Raw genomic sequence first — 13,687 nt, 5'->3', positions numbered from 1 at the left:
AGCTCAAGGCGAGCACTCTACCACTTGAGCCATAGCGCCACTTCCAGTTTTCTGGTGGTTTATTGGAGATAAGAGTTTCACAGACTTTCCTGCCCAGGCTGGCTTTGAACTGAGATCCTCAGATCTCAGCCTTCTGAGTAGCTAGGATTACAGGCGTGAGCCACCAGCTCCCAGCCCCTATGAGACTCTTTATGTCCATTTAACCACTAGAAAACCAGAAGTGACCCTTTGGTTCAAGTGGTAAGCCATGCCTCCAATTCTGACATTTTCCCTGGCTAATTGGAATAAGAATCTCCAGGATTTATCTGTCTAGGCTGATTCTGAATGATCACATCTGAGCCTACTGAGTATCTAAGATTAGAGGCACTGGCTGCTGAGACTGGCATCAGTGGAATTTTTAATTTATTTTAATTATTTTTTGCATAATTTGATGGGGTGCTCTTCCAATGCCTCTGTGTGTGTGTGCGTGTGTGTGTTTTGCTGGGAATGGAACCCAAGGCCACGTGCTAGTCAAGTGTTCTACCACTGAATTGCAGTCCCAGCCCTTCCTGTGCTGGTGTTAACCTGGCCAAAGAACAAATATCTTCAAATGCTTGTTGAGAATATCTACTTGCTGTGAACTGTGGTCCAGGTAGAATCTGAGGCCACAGTCCTTCCTTTACTGCTGATTTTTTTTTTTCTTTCATTCATGGGGCTTGAACTCTGGGCCTGGGCGCTGTCCTTCAGCTCTTCAGCGCAAGGCTAGCACTCTACCACTTGAGCCACAGTGCCACTTCCGGTTTTTCTGCTTATGTGGTGCTGAGGAATGGAACCCAGGGCCTCATGCATTCAAGGCAAGCACTCTATCACTGAGCCACCTTCCCAGCCCCTACTGCTGATTGCGTCTGAAACCTTTCAGAGCCAATTTGTGATGCATAGCTCCATGCCTAGAGCCCTGGCCATCTGATGGAGGGAGAAGGAGCTGCTGACATCACAAGCTTCCTTCTGGAGCTGGATATGAACTGAATTTCTAGGGCCTCTCGAAACCTGCATGTTCAGCCCCTCGCCAGCCCTGGGGCAAGGCAGGCACTGGCTGATGGCCCAGGTTCATCTCCTTCACTGCAGGTTTCAGTGACCAGGATGTGAGGCAGCTGGGCATCCCCAGCGCAGAGGAGTACTTCAGGATGTACTGTCTCCACATGGGCATCCCTGCCATTGAGAACTGGAACTTCTACCTGGCCTTCTCCTTCTTCCGTGTGGCGGCAATCCTACAGGGAGTCTACAAGCGGTCGCTCACAGGTAACGGGGTGGCCATTCTGATGAATCTCAGCCAAGACAGTGCTCAACTGCTCTTCCTCTTACCCTAGAGGTATGGCAGGAACTGGTCTGACCAGAATTCTATAATAGTTTATTCATTCATCATAAAAACTTAATAGGTAATATTTCTCTCTCTTTCTTTTTTAAATATCAGCTCTGGGGCTCGAAGTCATGACTGGGCTGTGTCTCTGAGCTTTTTTGCTCAAGGATAGCACTCTACCACTTAAGCCACAGCTCTGATTCTGACTTTTTAGAGGTTAGAGATAAGAGTCTCACAGAAGCTGGGTGCCAGTGGCTCACACCTGGCTACTCAGGATGCTGAGATCTGAGGATCACAGAAGCCAGCCTGGGCAGGAAAGCCCATGAGTCCTTTATCTCTAATAAACTACTCAGAAAAGGCCAGAAGTGACACCGTGGTAGTGTTACCCTTGAACAAAAGAAGCTCAGGAACCAGGCACTGGTGGCTCACACCTGTAATCCTAGCTACTCAGGAGGCTAAGATCTGAGGATCGCTGTTCAAAGCCAGCCTGGGCAGGAAAGTCCGTGAGACTCTCCAATAAACCACCAGAAAACTGGAAGTGGCGCTATGGCTCACGTGGTAGAGTGCTAGCCTTGAGCTGAAGAGCTGAGGGACAGCACCCAGGCCCAGAGTTCAAGCCTCATGACAAAAAAAAAAATCTCACTTTCCTGCCCAGGCTGGCTTTGAACCTCGATCCTCAGATCTTAGCCCCCTGAGTAGCTAGGATGACAGCTGTAAGCCACTAGTGCCAGCTTAATTATTCTTTAAATAGGAAAAACAGTCCTCCTGAAAAGACTTGGTGCAGGCATTTCAGAGAGCATAGGGCGAGCAACTCAAGTGAGCAGCTAGTGCTGCTTGCTGATCCAGACAAAATGCTGAGTAGCCCCTAGCCATCTGTCATCACGTGACTGTTGTCCAGCCAGGTGGCTGAGCACAATACAGGATGCCTCCTTGCCCGCCGGTGCAGCACGAGTCACTGGCGCACCCATAGGTGAATTCAGTTTCCTGAAGTGAAGCACAGAGGGCAGGTAGACCTGCCTTTGACTTCGAGTTCCCTGTCCGTTCATTGGCAGCTTGAACAAGTCACTTCCATCCCTGAGCCTCAGTTTCCTGTGCAAAGTGCAGATTAAGACAGTGGTATGGCTGGAAATGAGCGGTAGTGGCGGTCACCTTTGCACATGTCAGCATCCCAAGATGCCTCTAATCGCTGCTGTCCCTCGTTCTGCTTAGGGCAAGCAAGCTCAGCGACGGCCGGACAGAGCGGCAAGCTGGCCGAATTTATGTCTAACTTGGCATGGGACTTTGCAACTAAAGAAGGCTTCCGAATTTTCAAAGAGATGCCAGTCACCAAACCACTCACAAGATCCCACCATGTGTGGAGCCGAGTGCAGGGCCTGCTGAGCCCCACCGGCACGAGGAGATACAGCTCTGTTCCAGAAGCTTCGCCAGCTCATGCCACCAAGGGGGATCTGGTCCTCTCTCCAGAGGGCCTCTCCCCCAGGGTCAGGACGCTGTATTGCCGGCTGCAGCAGTTTATGGAGCAGCAAGTGTACCCTGCAGAGCCAGAGCTGCAGCGACACCAGGCCTCCGCCGACAGGTGGAGCCCTTCCCCGCTCATAGAAGACCTCAAGGTAAGGAAGAGCTGGCCGCGGGTAACATGGCCGACCTCGGCCCTTACTCCAGGGCTCATCTGTGGCCCTCAGGCCCGCTGAGCAGAACTAATCTTGGCTCCCCATTCTCGGTTTTATCCTGAGTTCTGGCTGTGTAGTCACAAACACACAGATGGGTGTGGAAGAGGAAGGCTGTGTGGGCTTGGAAAGCCAGGCCAGCCGGGCTGTCTATTTCAGAATGGAAGCGATAAAGTGTGTGTGGTTTCCACTGATTTCAACCCCAGTACCAACACACACACACACACACACACACACACACACACACACACACACACACACACACACACACACACACACACACACACAAATACCCATGTAGCGCGCGCACGCACACACACATACACACACACACTAATACCCATGTAGCACGCACGCACACACACACACACACACACACACACACACACACACACACACACACACACACACACACACACACACACACATACCCATGTAGCAAACACCTTGAGAGAAGTAATGCCTAGTATAAATCTTTTTTGGTTACTTCTGGTCATACCTGAATAAATTCAGATATGTAAACCTGGGGGCCAGCTGACGGCCTGTCACTGCTGGCTGGCTCCGGCTGTTCCCCGGGGGCTTCTTGTGTTTCTGCATCTACCTATCCAGCCAGCGGCAGCCACTCAGGTCATTGTTCTTGAGACCACTGCATCTCTACTGCATCTCTCATCAGACATCCTTTTTGACTCTGGCTCATGTTTTTCTGTGACAGGACAAGGCCAAGGCTGAAGGACTTTGGAACCTTTTCCTTCCTTTGGAGAGCGACCCAGAACAAAAATACGGAGCAGGACTGACCAATGTGGAGTACGCACATCTGTGTGAAGTCATGGGCATGTCTCTGTATGCGCCTGAGGTACCCTTGCCATGCCTTGCTCAGTTCAAGAAGAGCAGCTCCCCACCCAGAAAGGCAGACTCAGGGCAGCTGACAGGAGCATAAACTTTTCATCTGAAAGGAGGACAGCGGTCAGCTCAGCAGGGCAGTCACCCAGGGATGGCAGAGACTCCAGCCCGGGCGCACACAGAGGGGTCTGCAGAGAATTTGAGATTTCATTTTAAAAATGCACGTGTGAGGGCTGGGAATGTGGCTTAGTGGTAGAATGCTTGCCTAGCCTGCATGAAGCCCCGGGTTCGATTCCTCAGTACCACATACACGGAAAAGGTGGGAAGTGGCACTGTGGCTGAGCAAAAGAAGCTCAGAAACAGTGCTGCGGGCCCTGAGTTGAAGCCCCAGGACTGGTACAAATATAAATAAATAAAAATGCATGTGTGCCTATAATTCTAGTTACTGAGGAGGTGGAGATCTGAAGATCCCAGTTCAAGCTTGCCCAGGCAGGAAAGTCTGTGATACTCTTAGCCACCAGAAGAGCACCCAGCCACTCTTCGAGCACCCAGCTTGATAGAAAAAGTTCAGGGACAATGCCCAGACCCTGAGTTTAAGCCCTACTACTACTACTACTACCACACACAGACACACACACACACACACAGACACACACACACACACAAACACACACACACACACACACACACACACACACACACACACACACACAGGGCATATATGAGCATTTTCTTTCTTTTTCTTTTTTTATGTCGGTCGTGGGGCTTGAACTCTGGGCCTGGGCGCTGTCCCTCAGCTCTTCAGCTCAAGGCGAACGCTCTACCACTTGAGCTACAGCGCCATTTCCGGTTTTCTGGTGATTTATTGGAGATAGGAGTCTCACGGTCTCTCCTGCCCGGGCTGGCTTTGAACCGTGATCCTCAGATCTCAGCCTCCTGAGTAGCTAGGATTACAGGCGTGAGCCACCAGTGCCCGGCATGAGCATTTTCATAGAGGGAGAGGAGGAGTACTTCCACGAGTCCTCAGCGGGAGTTTGAACGTGGCTGTGGGGGTCTCTGCTGCACTCTTTGTCCTTGGCAGATGTTCAACTGCTCTGCGCCAGACACGGGAAACATGGAGCTGCTGGTGCGCTATGGCACCGAGGAGCAGAAGGCCCGCTGGTTGATCCCTCTGCTGGAGGGCAGGGTGCGCTCCTGCTTTGCCATGACGGAGCCCCAGGTACCTCCCTTGGGCCATCCTGCCTTGCTGGGCCCGCCTAGTCTCTGCACAGAGGCAGGGACAGTGGCGGCGCTAACTGAAACGTGCTTCCACGCAGGTGGCCTCGTCAGATGCCACCAACATTGAGGCTTCCATCCGAGAGGAGGATGGTGTCTATGTCATAAACGGTCGCAAGTGGTGGATCTCAGGTATATGGCCTAGAATCAGCTTTCAAATACATGACAATGGGTATCAGCGAGCACGCTTCCTGAGGCCTGGTAGGCCAGGCAGCTCTCTCTTAGGTGACACTAAAAAGGTATTGAGTCAGGTGCTAAGCCTGTAATCCTAGTTACTCAGGAGGCTGAGATTTGGAGGGAGGATCAGGGTTTGAAGCCAGTCTGAAAAAAAAAACAATCTGTAGGATTCCATCTCCAACTAACTAGAAACATGCTGAATGAGAGCGCAAGGCCCTGAGCTCAAACCCCGATACCTGCCAACACCCCCTCACCACACACACTCACAAATCTAAACAGGGAGAGCCCGCCTCTGCTCTCAGCAGGAGTGCCACATGGGGTACACTGCTCTCACATGCTGTGTCGTGGGGACAAGGTATAACCCACCTGTCACCATCTGCCCCACATGTGACTCTGATCTGTCCCCTCTGTGATGGTCCCCTGCTTTTAGCTCAGGCGTGTTATATCAAAAGGGTTAAGAGCCTGGCCCCTCCCTGGGGTGTCGCCTCTCCCAGGCCCCCCACAAACATTCTCAACTGTCTCACTGACCCCCTCCCCCGTTTCTACAGAAGGCAGAGATTATCACCTAAAGTAGGACTCTGAGAGTGACCAGTTTCTGGGTGGCCAGTGGGAACCCAGAGGTCAAGTTCTGCCCGGCCCCAGGCCTATGCCAGTGCCATTGTTTACACTATGGGAACAGCAAAGCGCGGAGAGCAAAACTAATAGTATCTGTGGTGATTATTTCAAATCCAGTGTGACGATGCTGTTTTATAATCTTGTTATGCTGGATTCATGCCTCACTGGGACAAACCCAGTTTTGTTTTGTTTTGTTTTCCCTCAGTACTGGGACTGAACCCAGAGCTTTGCCTGGTGCTCTTGCCATATGAGCCATGCTCCCATCCCGTTAGCTCACCTGTGGTCCAGTTTCTGCACACTCGCTCATCCCTGACGTCTTACAGAGCTTGTCTTGCCTTGATGGCCCTGGCGTCAGCTGACAGGGCCTGTTTCTCCTCTCCTGGCAGGCATCCTGGATCCTCGCTGCCAACTCTGTGTGTTTATGGGGAAAACAGACCCGCAGGCTCCTAGGCACCAGCAGCAGTCCGTGCTTTTGGTTCCCATGGATACCCCCGGGATACAGGTCATCCGGCCTCTGACAGTGTATGGGCTCGATGATGCTCCAGGTTAGACCTCTCAGGGCCGGTCACCCCAAGTGTGGGTCTGATGCTGGGGAACAACTTTGGCGGCCCTTGCTCAAATTCAGGACCTGCCTAAGGTACGGGTCTGATGGTATTGGGAGTACCATGTTGTTCTGCATTGTATTTCCATAGTGAATACCAACCATGGATCAGATTTCAGATGTACTTGCATGGTATTTGCATGCATTGCCTCTTGGAAAGTGAGAGGAGGAACATGAGTCTGACATAAGGAAGCTGGGCAGGGCAGGGCAGGGCAGGGCAAGGCAGGGCCGCCCTCCTGGCCAGGTTCCAGCATGCACTGCAATCTACAGGGAGGCGGCAGCCCCCATCAGCTCCCCCCACAGTGTGAGAGGTGGTGTCGCAGGGTCATTACAGTGGCGAGCACATAACTACGAAGTTTCAGCCTCAGGTGCCTTCATTATGTTTGCATGGAGAAGTGGCCAAATGCGCAAACGGGTCACCATAAATCAGTGAATCCATCATCTTTAATGGTTCCTTGTGGCTCCCCTGCCCCCGCCCCTAGCAGGAATGTTGCCAGCTGAGCACCTGGGTCGAGGCTAGGAAGAAACACAGTGAAGGGAACCAGGATGGACCGCGGCTCATGGTGGTGTGTTTGGTCTTTCAGGTGGCCATGGTGAAGTCCTATTTGAGCGTGTGCGTGTGCCCAAGGAGAACATAGTCCTGGGCCCTGGCCGTGGCTTTGAGATCGCCCAGGGCAGGCTGGGGCCTGGCCGGATCCATCACTGCATGAGGCTGATCGGGTTCTCAGAGAGGGCCCTGGCTCTCATGAAAGCCCGCGTGAGTACCCCTTGCCCGTCTTTTCTGAGAGCAGACTAACCAGTGGAGCCAGTTGATGATGTGCTTCCCAGCAGCTGGGTCCTCAGCTTGGCTCTGCATCTGCTGCTTTGCCACTCAGAGCAGAAAGGCCCCACTCTGTCCAGGCGACCAGAGAGGGAAAGCCAGGCTCTGTGGCAGCTGATGGAGAGGTTCTCAGCCCCAAAGAGTCACAGCCTGCTCAGAGCCATTTGTACTCCTCCTGGTACATGGCTGAAACTGATGCCAAACTGGGTGCCAGTGGCTCACACCTATAATCCTAGCTACTCAGGAGACTGAGGTCTGGAGGATCGAGGTTCAGTGTTAGCCGAAGGCAAAACGTCTGTGAGAATCCATCTCCCGAGTAACCAGCATAGTTATAGGCCAAAGGCATGGATCAAATGGTAGAATGCTAGCTAAGGCAAGTGCAAGACCCTGAGTCAAACCACACTACTGGCAAACCATCAAAACCCAGATGCCAGGGTAAACCCATCTTGCTTGCTTCTTTACCCTGCATCTGGATTCCAGCATCTGGCCCTGGATTGCCCTCCTACTTCCAGCATGTTCCAAAAACGTAATGTGCTGTGGGCCCCTCAGAGGTTGGAAGTCTATGCAAAGGAGAGTTATTGCTAAGGATAAGAGTTCCATCACTGCTATTGATTCCACAAACATGAAGCAAACCTTGACACAAAAACAAGTATCTAACAAGAAGTGCTCTGCAGAGAACAGGAGCCATCACATGCACTTGGGTTCCAGAGCAGAACTGTGATATACATCCTTTTGCTTGAGACAGAACAGTTCTTGGAAAACACAGATCACTGTACCCCTTATTATATTACAACTCAGACTGGCCGAGTTTGACTGTAGGTGTCTGAAGTCCTCAGAAAGCAGCTGGCATTCACATGGCAACTCTACTCAGCGGGTGCATGGGCAGAGCTAAAATCTACAAAAGACTTGCCGCCAGGAGTCTAGCGCAGTACTGGTCCTTACAGCAAAATGTGTGGTATAGTCTTGCAAGGCTAACAGTGGATGATGGATCAGGTAAACCATGATGTAACAGACTAAAATCTAAAAAGAGATATTGTAGCGATCTACTTAACATAGCTATTCACTGTATTTTCTTAAGTGGAAAAGAAAAGTACTTAAAAAGCAATATATAGAGTATGACTTCATTTTTTTTTTTTTTTGGTCTGGTCATGGGGCCTGAACTTTGGGCCTGGGTGCTATCCTCAGCTCTTCAGCTCAAGGCTAGCGCTCTACCACTTAAGCCACAGCACCACTTCCGGCTTTTTTCTTTTTGCTTATGTGGTGCTGAGGAATCGAACCCAGGGCCTCAGGCATGCAAGGCAAGCGCTCTACCATTGAGCCACCTTCCCAGCCCTGACTTCATTTTTTTTGCCAAATAAAATGTGAGTAGATAAGTCTAGGACAGCCACAAACATATGGCTTTAGTTTTTTTTTTTTGCCATGGACCTTTGCTGTGTTGTCCAGACTAGCCTTGAACTCCTAGGCTCAAGTGTCTCCTGCCTGAGTTTTTTCCCAAGTAGCTGGGACTACAAACATGTGTCTCCATGCCCTGATCTGACAGCTACCAACTGTTAAATATGGGTGATTAGATGGTGGGACAGTAGGTAATTTTTTTTTTTTTTTTTGGTCGGTCATGGGGCTTGAACTCGGCCTGGGCGCTGTCCCTCAGCTCTTCAGCTCAAGGCGAGCGCTCTACCACTTGAGCTACAGCGCCACTTCCGGTTTTCTGGTGGTTTATTGGAGATAGGAGTCTCACGGTCTCTCCTGCCCGGGCTGGCTTTGAACCGTGATCCTCAGATCCCAGCCTCCTGAGTAGCTAGGATTACAGGCGTGAACCACCAGCGCCCGGCGGTACTTTTATTTTTTGTCTGAAAACTGATGATAGTTTTTTGTTACTAAATTGTGTAAAAAATTAAGTTACACACACACTCACATACACACGCACAGAATGCTTCTAACCCTTTCTGATGTCTTTTGGCCTGCAGACTTTAAAATCCTCAGTGCAAATGGGGCAGCCTTGACTTCCCCGCCTTGCTGCTGGTGGTGCTCTGGGTTGGGGGGTGCGAGGCTGGCTGTGGTCAGCAGGGGGCGCTCGACTCCTGTATCATGTGGGGCTTCCACAGTCATTCCCTATCTGCCAGCTTAAAGGGAAGCAGCCTTGGGCTAGAGCTGCCCATCCCTCTTGCTGTGTACGCTCAGTAAACAGTTCCTGGGAGTCATGTGCCCTGTCATCACAGGACTGTGCTCAACAGCACTCAGCTCTCCCACAAGTGCCCATGGCTGGCGAGTGGGCAGAAAGCGCGGCATGCTCCTGTCCTCCAGTCCACCCCGCGGGTCACTGCCTCCTCAGCCCTGCCCCCCGCCCCCCACAGCAGCCCTGTGTCTCTGGTATCCGCAGGTGAAGTCCCGCGTGGCCTTCGGGAAGCCCCTGGTGGAACAGGGCACAATCCTGGCAGATATTGCCCAGTCCCGTGTGGAGATCGAGCAGGCAAGGCTGCTGGTGCTGAAAACTGCCCACCTCATGGACGTGGCAGGAAATAAGGTGGGAGGCCGAGGGCTGAGCTGGCAGCATGGAAATCTGTCCTCTCCTCCTCAGCAAACATGGAGAAAACTAGGCTTTTTGTCATTGGTGGCTACTCATCTCTGCTATTCAAGGGCAGAGAAAGGCTCAACGAAAGACTGAGCTTGCAGTTTTACTGACTGGCTGGACTTGAACTTGAGTCTCACAGAACTGTGCAGCCCTGGTCTCCCAAGGCTTTGGTGCAGGAGTCAGACCAGACAAGTGAGCCAAGGAGAAGGACTACCAGCCCTGGCCCGAACACAGAATTGCCAACAGAGAGGTTCATTTCAAAGGGTGACAATACTCACTAGGTCAAAGCTCTTTTGTAACAGCCACCATTGCCTAGCGCCTTGTCCAGCTTTTCTGGGGGGTGGGCTCCATCCCCTGCCAAGAGCCTCTGTCTTGGGGAGCCAGCCCAGACTCAGTTGTGGGTTCTTTGACACAAGCGCTCATACACTGGAGGCTTTCAGGCACCTCACTCCAGTGCCCTCCGCCTGGACAGCTATGTGGCTTAAGCTTTTCCTGGATCCGCCTGTGCTCAGTCCTCTGTTGCTTGAAAATGGAGCTGCTGTTGCTGCTGCTATTCTTGTTTGTATGTTGCTGGGGCTCAAACTCTGCCTTGTGCCTGCGAGCAACCTCTTCAGCCCCAGCCCGCTGTGAGCTGGAACACAGCACCAGCCATTCCTCTCCACGTCCAGCAATGTGAATTCCCTGACAGCACAGCCCGCACTCGGGGCTCTGCCTGGGGGTGGGCTGTGGTGGGGGTGTTTTAATTTTTTACTTCTGGTGAAATGCATTGTTCTTCCAAGCACTCTGCCCCCTTTCTAATCTTGACCTCTCCTTGTAGGCTGCCGCTTTAGAAATTGCCATGATTAAAATGGTGGCCCCGTCCATGGCCTATCGAGTGATTGACCGTGCTATTCAGGTGAGCACCAACCAAGTGACGGTAGACATGTCACCCCCTGGCCTTTGGCTGCCCACGCACCGTGCATGCCCCTCTCCTTTTCCTCTTTGAGATGAGCACTGCCAGGGGGCCCATCTCACCCCAATAGGAACACGAGAAAGCAGGCACAGTGCAGGGCAGTGACCTGCCGTAGCTCACTCAGCCTGCGCCCTGCGCAGGGCCACTTCCTCCCGTCCTGTCACCCGACTTCCCTGGTGGCAGAAGCTGTCTTGCAGAGTAGGCTTGGTGAGTCTGGCATCCAGGTGACATGTGCCTCCATCCACATCTCTGGAGCATGCTGTGTCACACAGGTGTCGCCAGGGACACAGTGGGAAGACGGTGGCTGCTATCAGCCGTGCTGAGCAGGCTGTCATTTGCGGGGCCTCTGGGATGAGGGCTCAGCCAGGCCTCCCCCTTCCCCCGCCCTGTCTGCCAGGCCTTCGGAGCGGCGGGCCTGAGTGGTGACTACCCGCTGGCTCAGTTCTTCGCCTGGGCCCGAGCGCTGCGCTTTGCTGATGGCCCTGACGAGGTGCACCGGCTTGCCGTGGCCAGGATGGAGCTGAAGCCTCGGGCCTAGCCCTGTGGGAGTCCCTGCTGCCAGCTGTACCTCGCTGCAAATGGCGCCCCCTATCTGCCACAGTCATTGTGAACTCAGCCTTCCCTATCTTCATGGAAGCCATTTCCTTGTGAAGCTGAGACTCCTACTACAGGAAGGAAGAGGCGGGAGGCGGGTGGGGGGAGCAGAACAGAGTAGGCAGGTCCTCACACTCAGGTCTGCTCTCTCCCTGGCTGCAGGAATGGGGACACATGAGGAGCCTACTGGGTAACATGCTGCTTTCTCTCTGGAAACAGGCTGGAAGGAGAGGGTGGCCGGGGCCCGAGGGGGTGCTCTGGGAACACAGAGTGAAACCCGAATGGTGAACCTGATTTTCTTCTTTCATGTGTTACATCGCAGAGCACCTAAAGGGTTGTTTGGGGAGGGGGCTCGGGACGAGGACAGAGCACATCTCGTAGGCTTTGGGAACTTTCTATGTCACTGACACTGGAAATAAAAGTTCCACTTCACACTTGTTTCCCCAGCCCTTCCCTAGTGCATCAGTGACCCCACACAGGAGATATTGGGGGGTGTGGGTGTCTTGACTCCTGGCAGGTCCAGAGTCCCTGCTGCTGCGGCAGGTCCAGAGTCCCTGCTGCTGCCGCCTCACTGCCTATCTCCACACTCCTGTGCTCATGGAAATGTCACCAAAGGAACTGCAGCGTTGGGCGTGAGGCCCCTCAGCCTGCTGTGTACTCTGTCCGGGGGAGGGGAGCCAGCAGGCCACGTTCTGCTGTCAGAGGTCCCAGAGAAATGGGTGCCCCGGAGTCCCAGGCAGAGCTAAGCAATGCCACGCGATGCTCATCTCTTCACTTGTGATGGGGCTGACATTCCAGGCAGACAAGCAGGCAGGACCATGGTCCTTGTGTGCCGCTTTGCACACGTGACCACACCACCTGGAGAAACTGCTCACTGCTGAGGTGAAATCCCCACCTCTACTAACTGCGTTCACAACACCTGCACAATGGCGAAGAACCCCCTGTAAACTCTGGCAGGAGCCCAGGGGTCTGGTTTCTGCTTGGGACCTTGGGAAAAGGAAGTGGTTACAGTCCTACATTACATGCTCCTTAACCTGGTGCAGCCACAGTATGCCCTGGGTATGACCCCATTGCCCCTCGTGTTCCCTGCTTCAGGGCTGGAGGAGCCAGGGCAGCACTGGGAATGCTGCCTGCAGCATGGCTGGGCCCAGGGACGAGTTCACTGCTCAGGGTTGTCAGTTCTGTCACCGGCTCACTACCCATGGGGCGCAGCCCTGAGCTGGGCTGCTCTAGTGGATGTGTAGGGGAACACGGGCAAAGCTGCTTCCTTATGACAGTTATCTCCAGGGGCTGGTTGCTATTGACTTGGTATGACAAAGTGCCCAGAGTGGGTGTGATACGGTGTGATTTGGGTTTTTTTTTTTTTTTTTAAGGATCCACACTCCAAAGTTTACCAGGACTGAGAATAAAGGGATTTAGAGTTGGTTTGAAGTTCCCTATCACAGCAGAGGGCTCCAAAGGAACTACCCACAAAGTAACAAAAAGTAAACACAAGATAGGAGCAAGAGATCCAGAAGTAAGAGAGACTCTGACCTGGTCCCAGTCTCATTGGCCCTCCCCTCGACAGTGCGGGGCAGGGTGCACAGTGGCTGGGAAAGGCACAGCACATCATCAGAAAGTATTTTTCCTCTCACAGGACCCTGGTGCAGACAAGGGTGGGTGCTGGCTTTCTCTTGGTTGACCCCTTCAGAGACTCTGGGACTGCCTGAGCCCCCATAGTTCCATCCAGGATGCTGACTTGGGGGGGGGGCTCTGACCCCTCCCTCATCTTCCTTGCAGCCACCTCTGGTCTGGGCTCTGGTTTCAGATACCGTCGAGATAATTCCAGAACAATCCAGAGGGGGGTTTTACTGTGTAGCCACTGGAATTCCAGAGCCTATCTCTAGAAAAATGCAAGGACAAGCCATTTGCTATCAGCTTTGCTGTGCAAAGCAAAGCAGCACCAGGTCTGGCTGGCCTCCTTCGGCCCGAGGCTCAGTGCTTGTGCAGAACACTTGATGGACAGCCAGCCTCACCGGATCATGCAGGCCACTCCTTAGCTTCGGGGGCCCTTTCCCCGAACTTCTCTGGACAAGCCACTGCTGGCACAGCTCAGCTCCTCACCTAGGCCTTGGCTCTGACACCTCATTGCTGTGCCCTGCCCTTGCCACCCATCGCCCTTGTTCTGGCCTTCTTGCGCCCCCAGTGCCACTTCAGGATGTTCAGGAGATAAACGCATTTGCAAACCCCTCACTTCCACGT

At 53.0% G+C, this 13,687-nt stretch overlaps 1 protein-coding gene across 4 annotated transcripts in view; it reads left to right on the top strand.

Annotated features, from left to right (window-relative positions):
- The window catches only part of LOC138840908 (acyl-CoA dehydrogenase family member 10-like), a 32,491-nt gene extending 20,613 nt beyond the window's left edge, over positions 1-11,878 (top strand). For 2 of the 4 annotated variants that reach the window (XM_070041307.1, XM_070041308.1), the window contains exons 13-22: positions 1,105-1,278; positions 2,546-2,946; positions 3,716-3,856; positions 4,925-5,062; positions 5,160-5,250; positions 6,297-6,455; positions 7,096-7,268; positions 9,709-9,852; positions 10,718-10,795; positions 11,250-11,878. In XM_070041307.1, the coding sequence (XP_069897408.1) occupies positions 1,105-1,278; positions 2,546-2,946; positions 3,716-3,856; positions 4,925-5,062; positions 5,160-5,250; positions 6,297-6,455; positions 7,096-7,268; positions 9,709-9,852; positions 10,718-10,795; positions 11,250-11,390 (1,640 nt within the window). In that variant the 3' untranslated portion in view covers positions 11,391-11,878. The remainder of the gene's footprint in view (positions 1-1,104; positions 1,279-2,545; positions 2,947-3,715; positions 3,857-4,924; positions 5,063-5,159; positions 5,251-6,296; positions 6,456-7,095; positions 7,269-9,708; positions 9,853-10,717; positions 10,796-11,249) is intronic. The other 2 variants (XM_070041309.1, XM_070041310.1) reach the window with 2 other exon arrangements.
- The last annotated feature ends 1,809 nt before the right edge of the window (positions 11,879-13,687 follow it).

The sequence above is a fragment of the Dipodomys merriami genome, unplaced genomic scaffold (genome assembly GCF_024711535.1).
Source record: "Dipodomys merriami isolate MVZ:Mamm:240054 unplaced genomic scaffold, mDipMer1.0.p SCAF_307, whole genome shotgun sequence".
NCBI classification, from domain to species: Eukaryota; Metazoa; Chordata; class Mammalia; order Rodentia; family Heteromyidae; genus Dipodomys; species Dipodomys merriami.
Note: the sequence above shows the minus strand (reverse complement) of the source record. Positions and strands in the feature narration are given on the sequence as shown.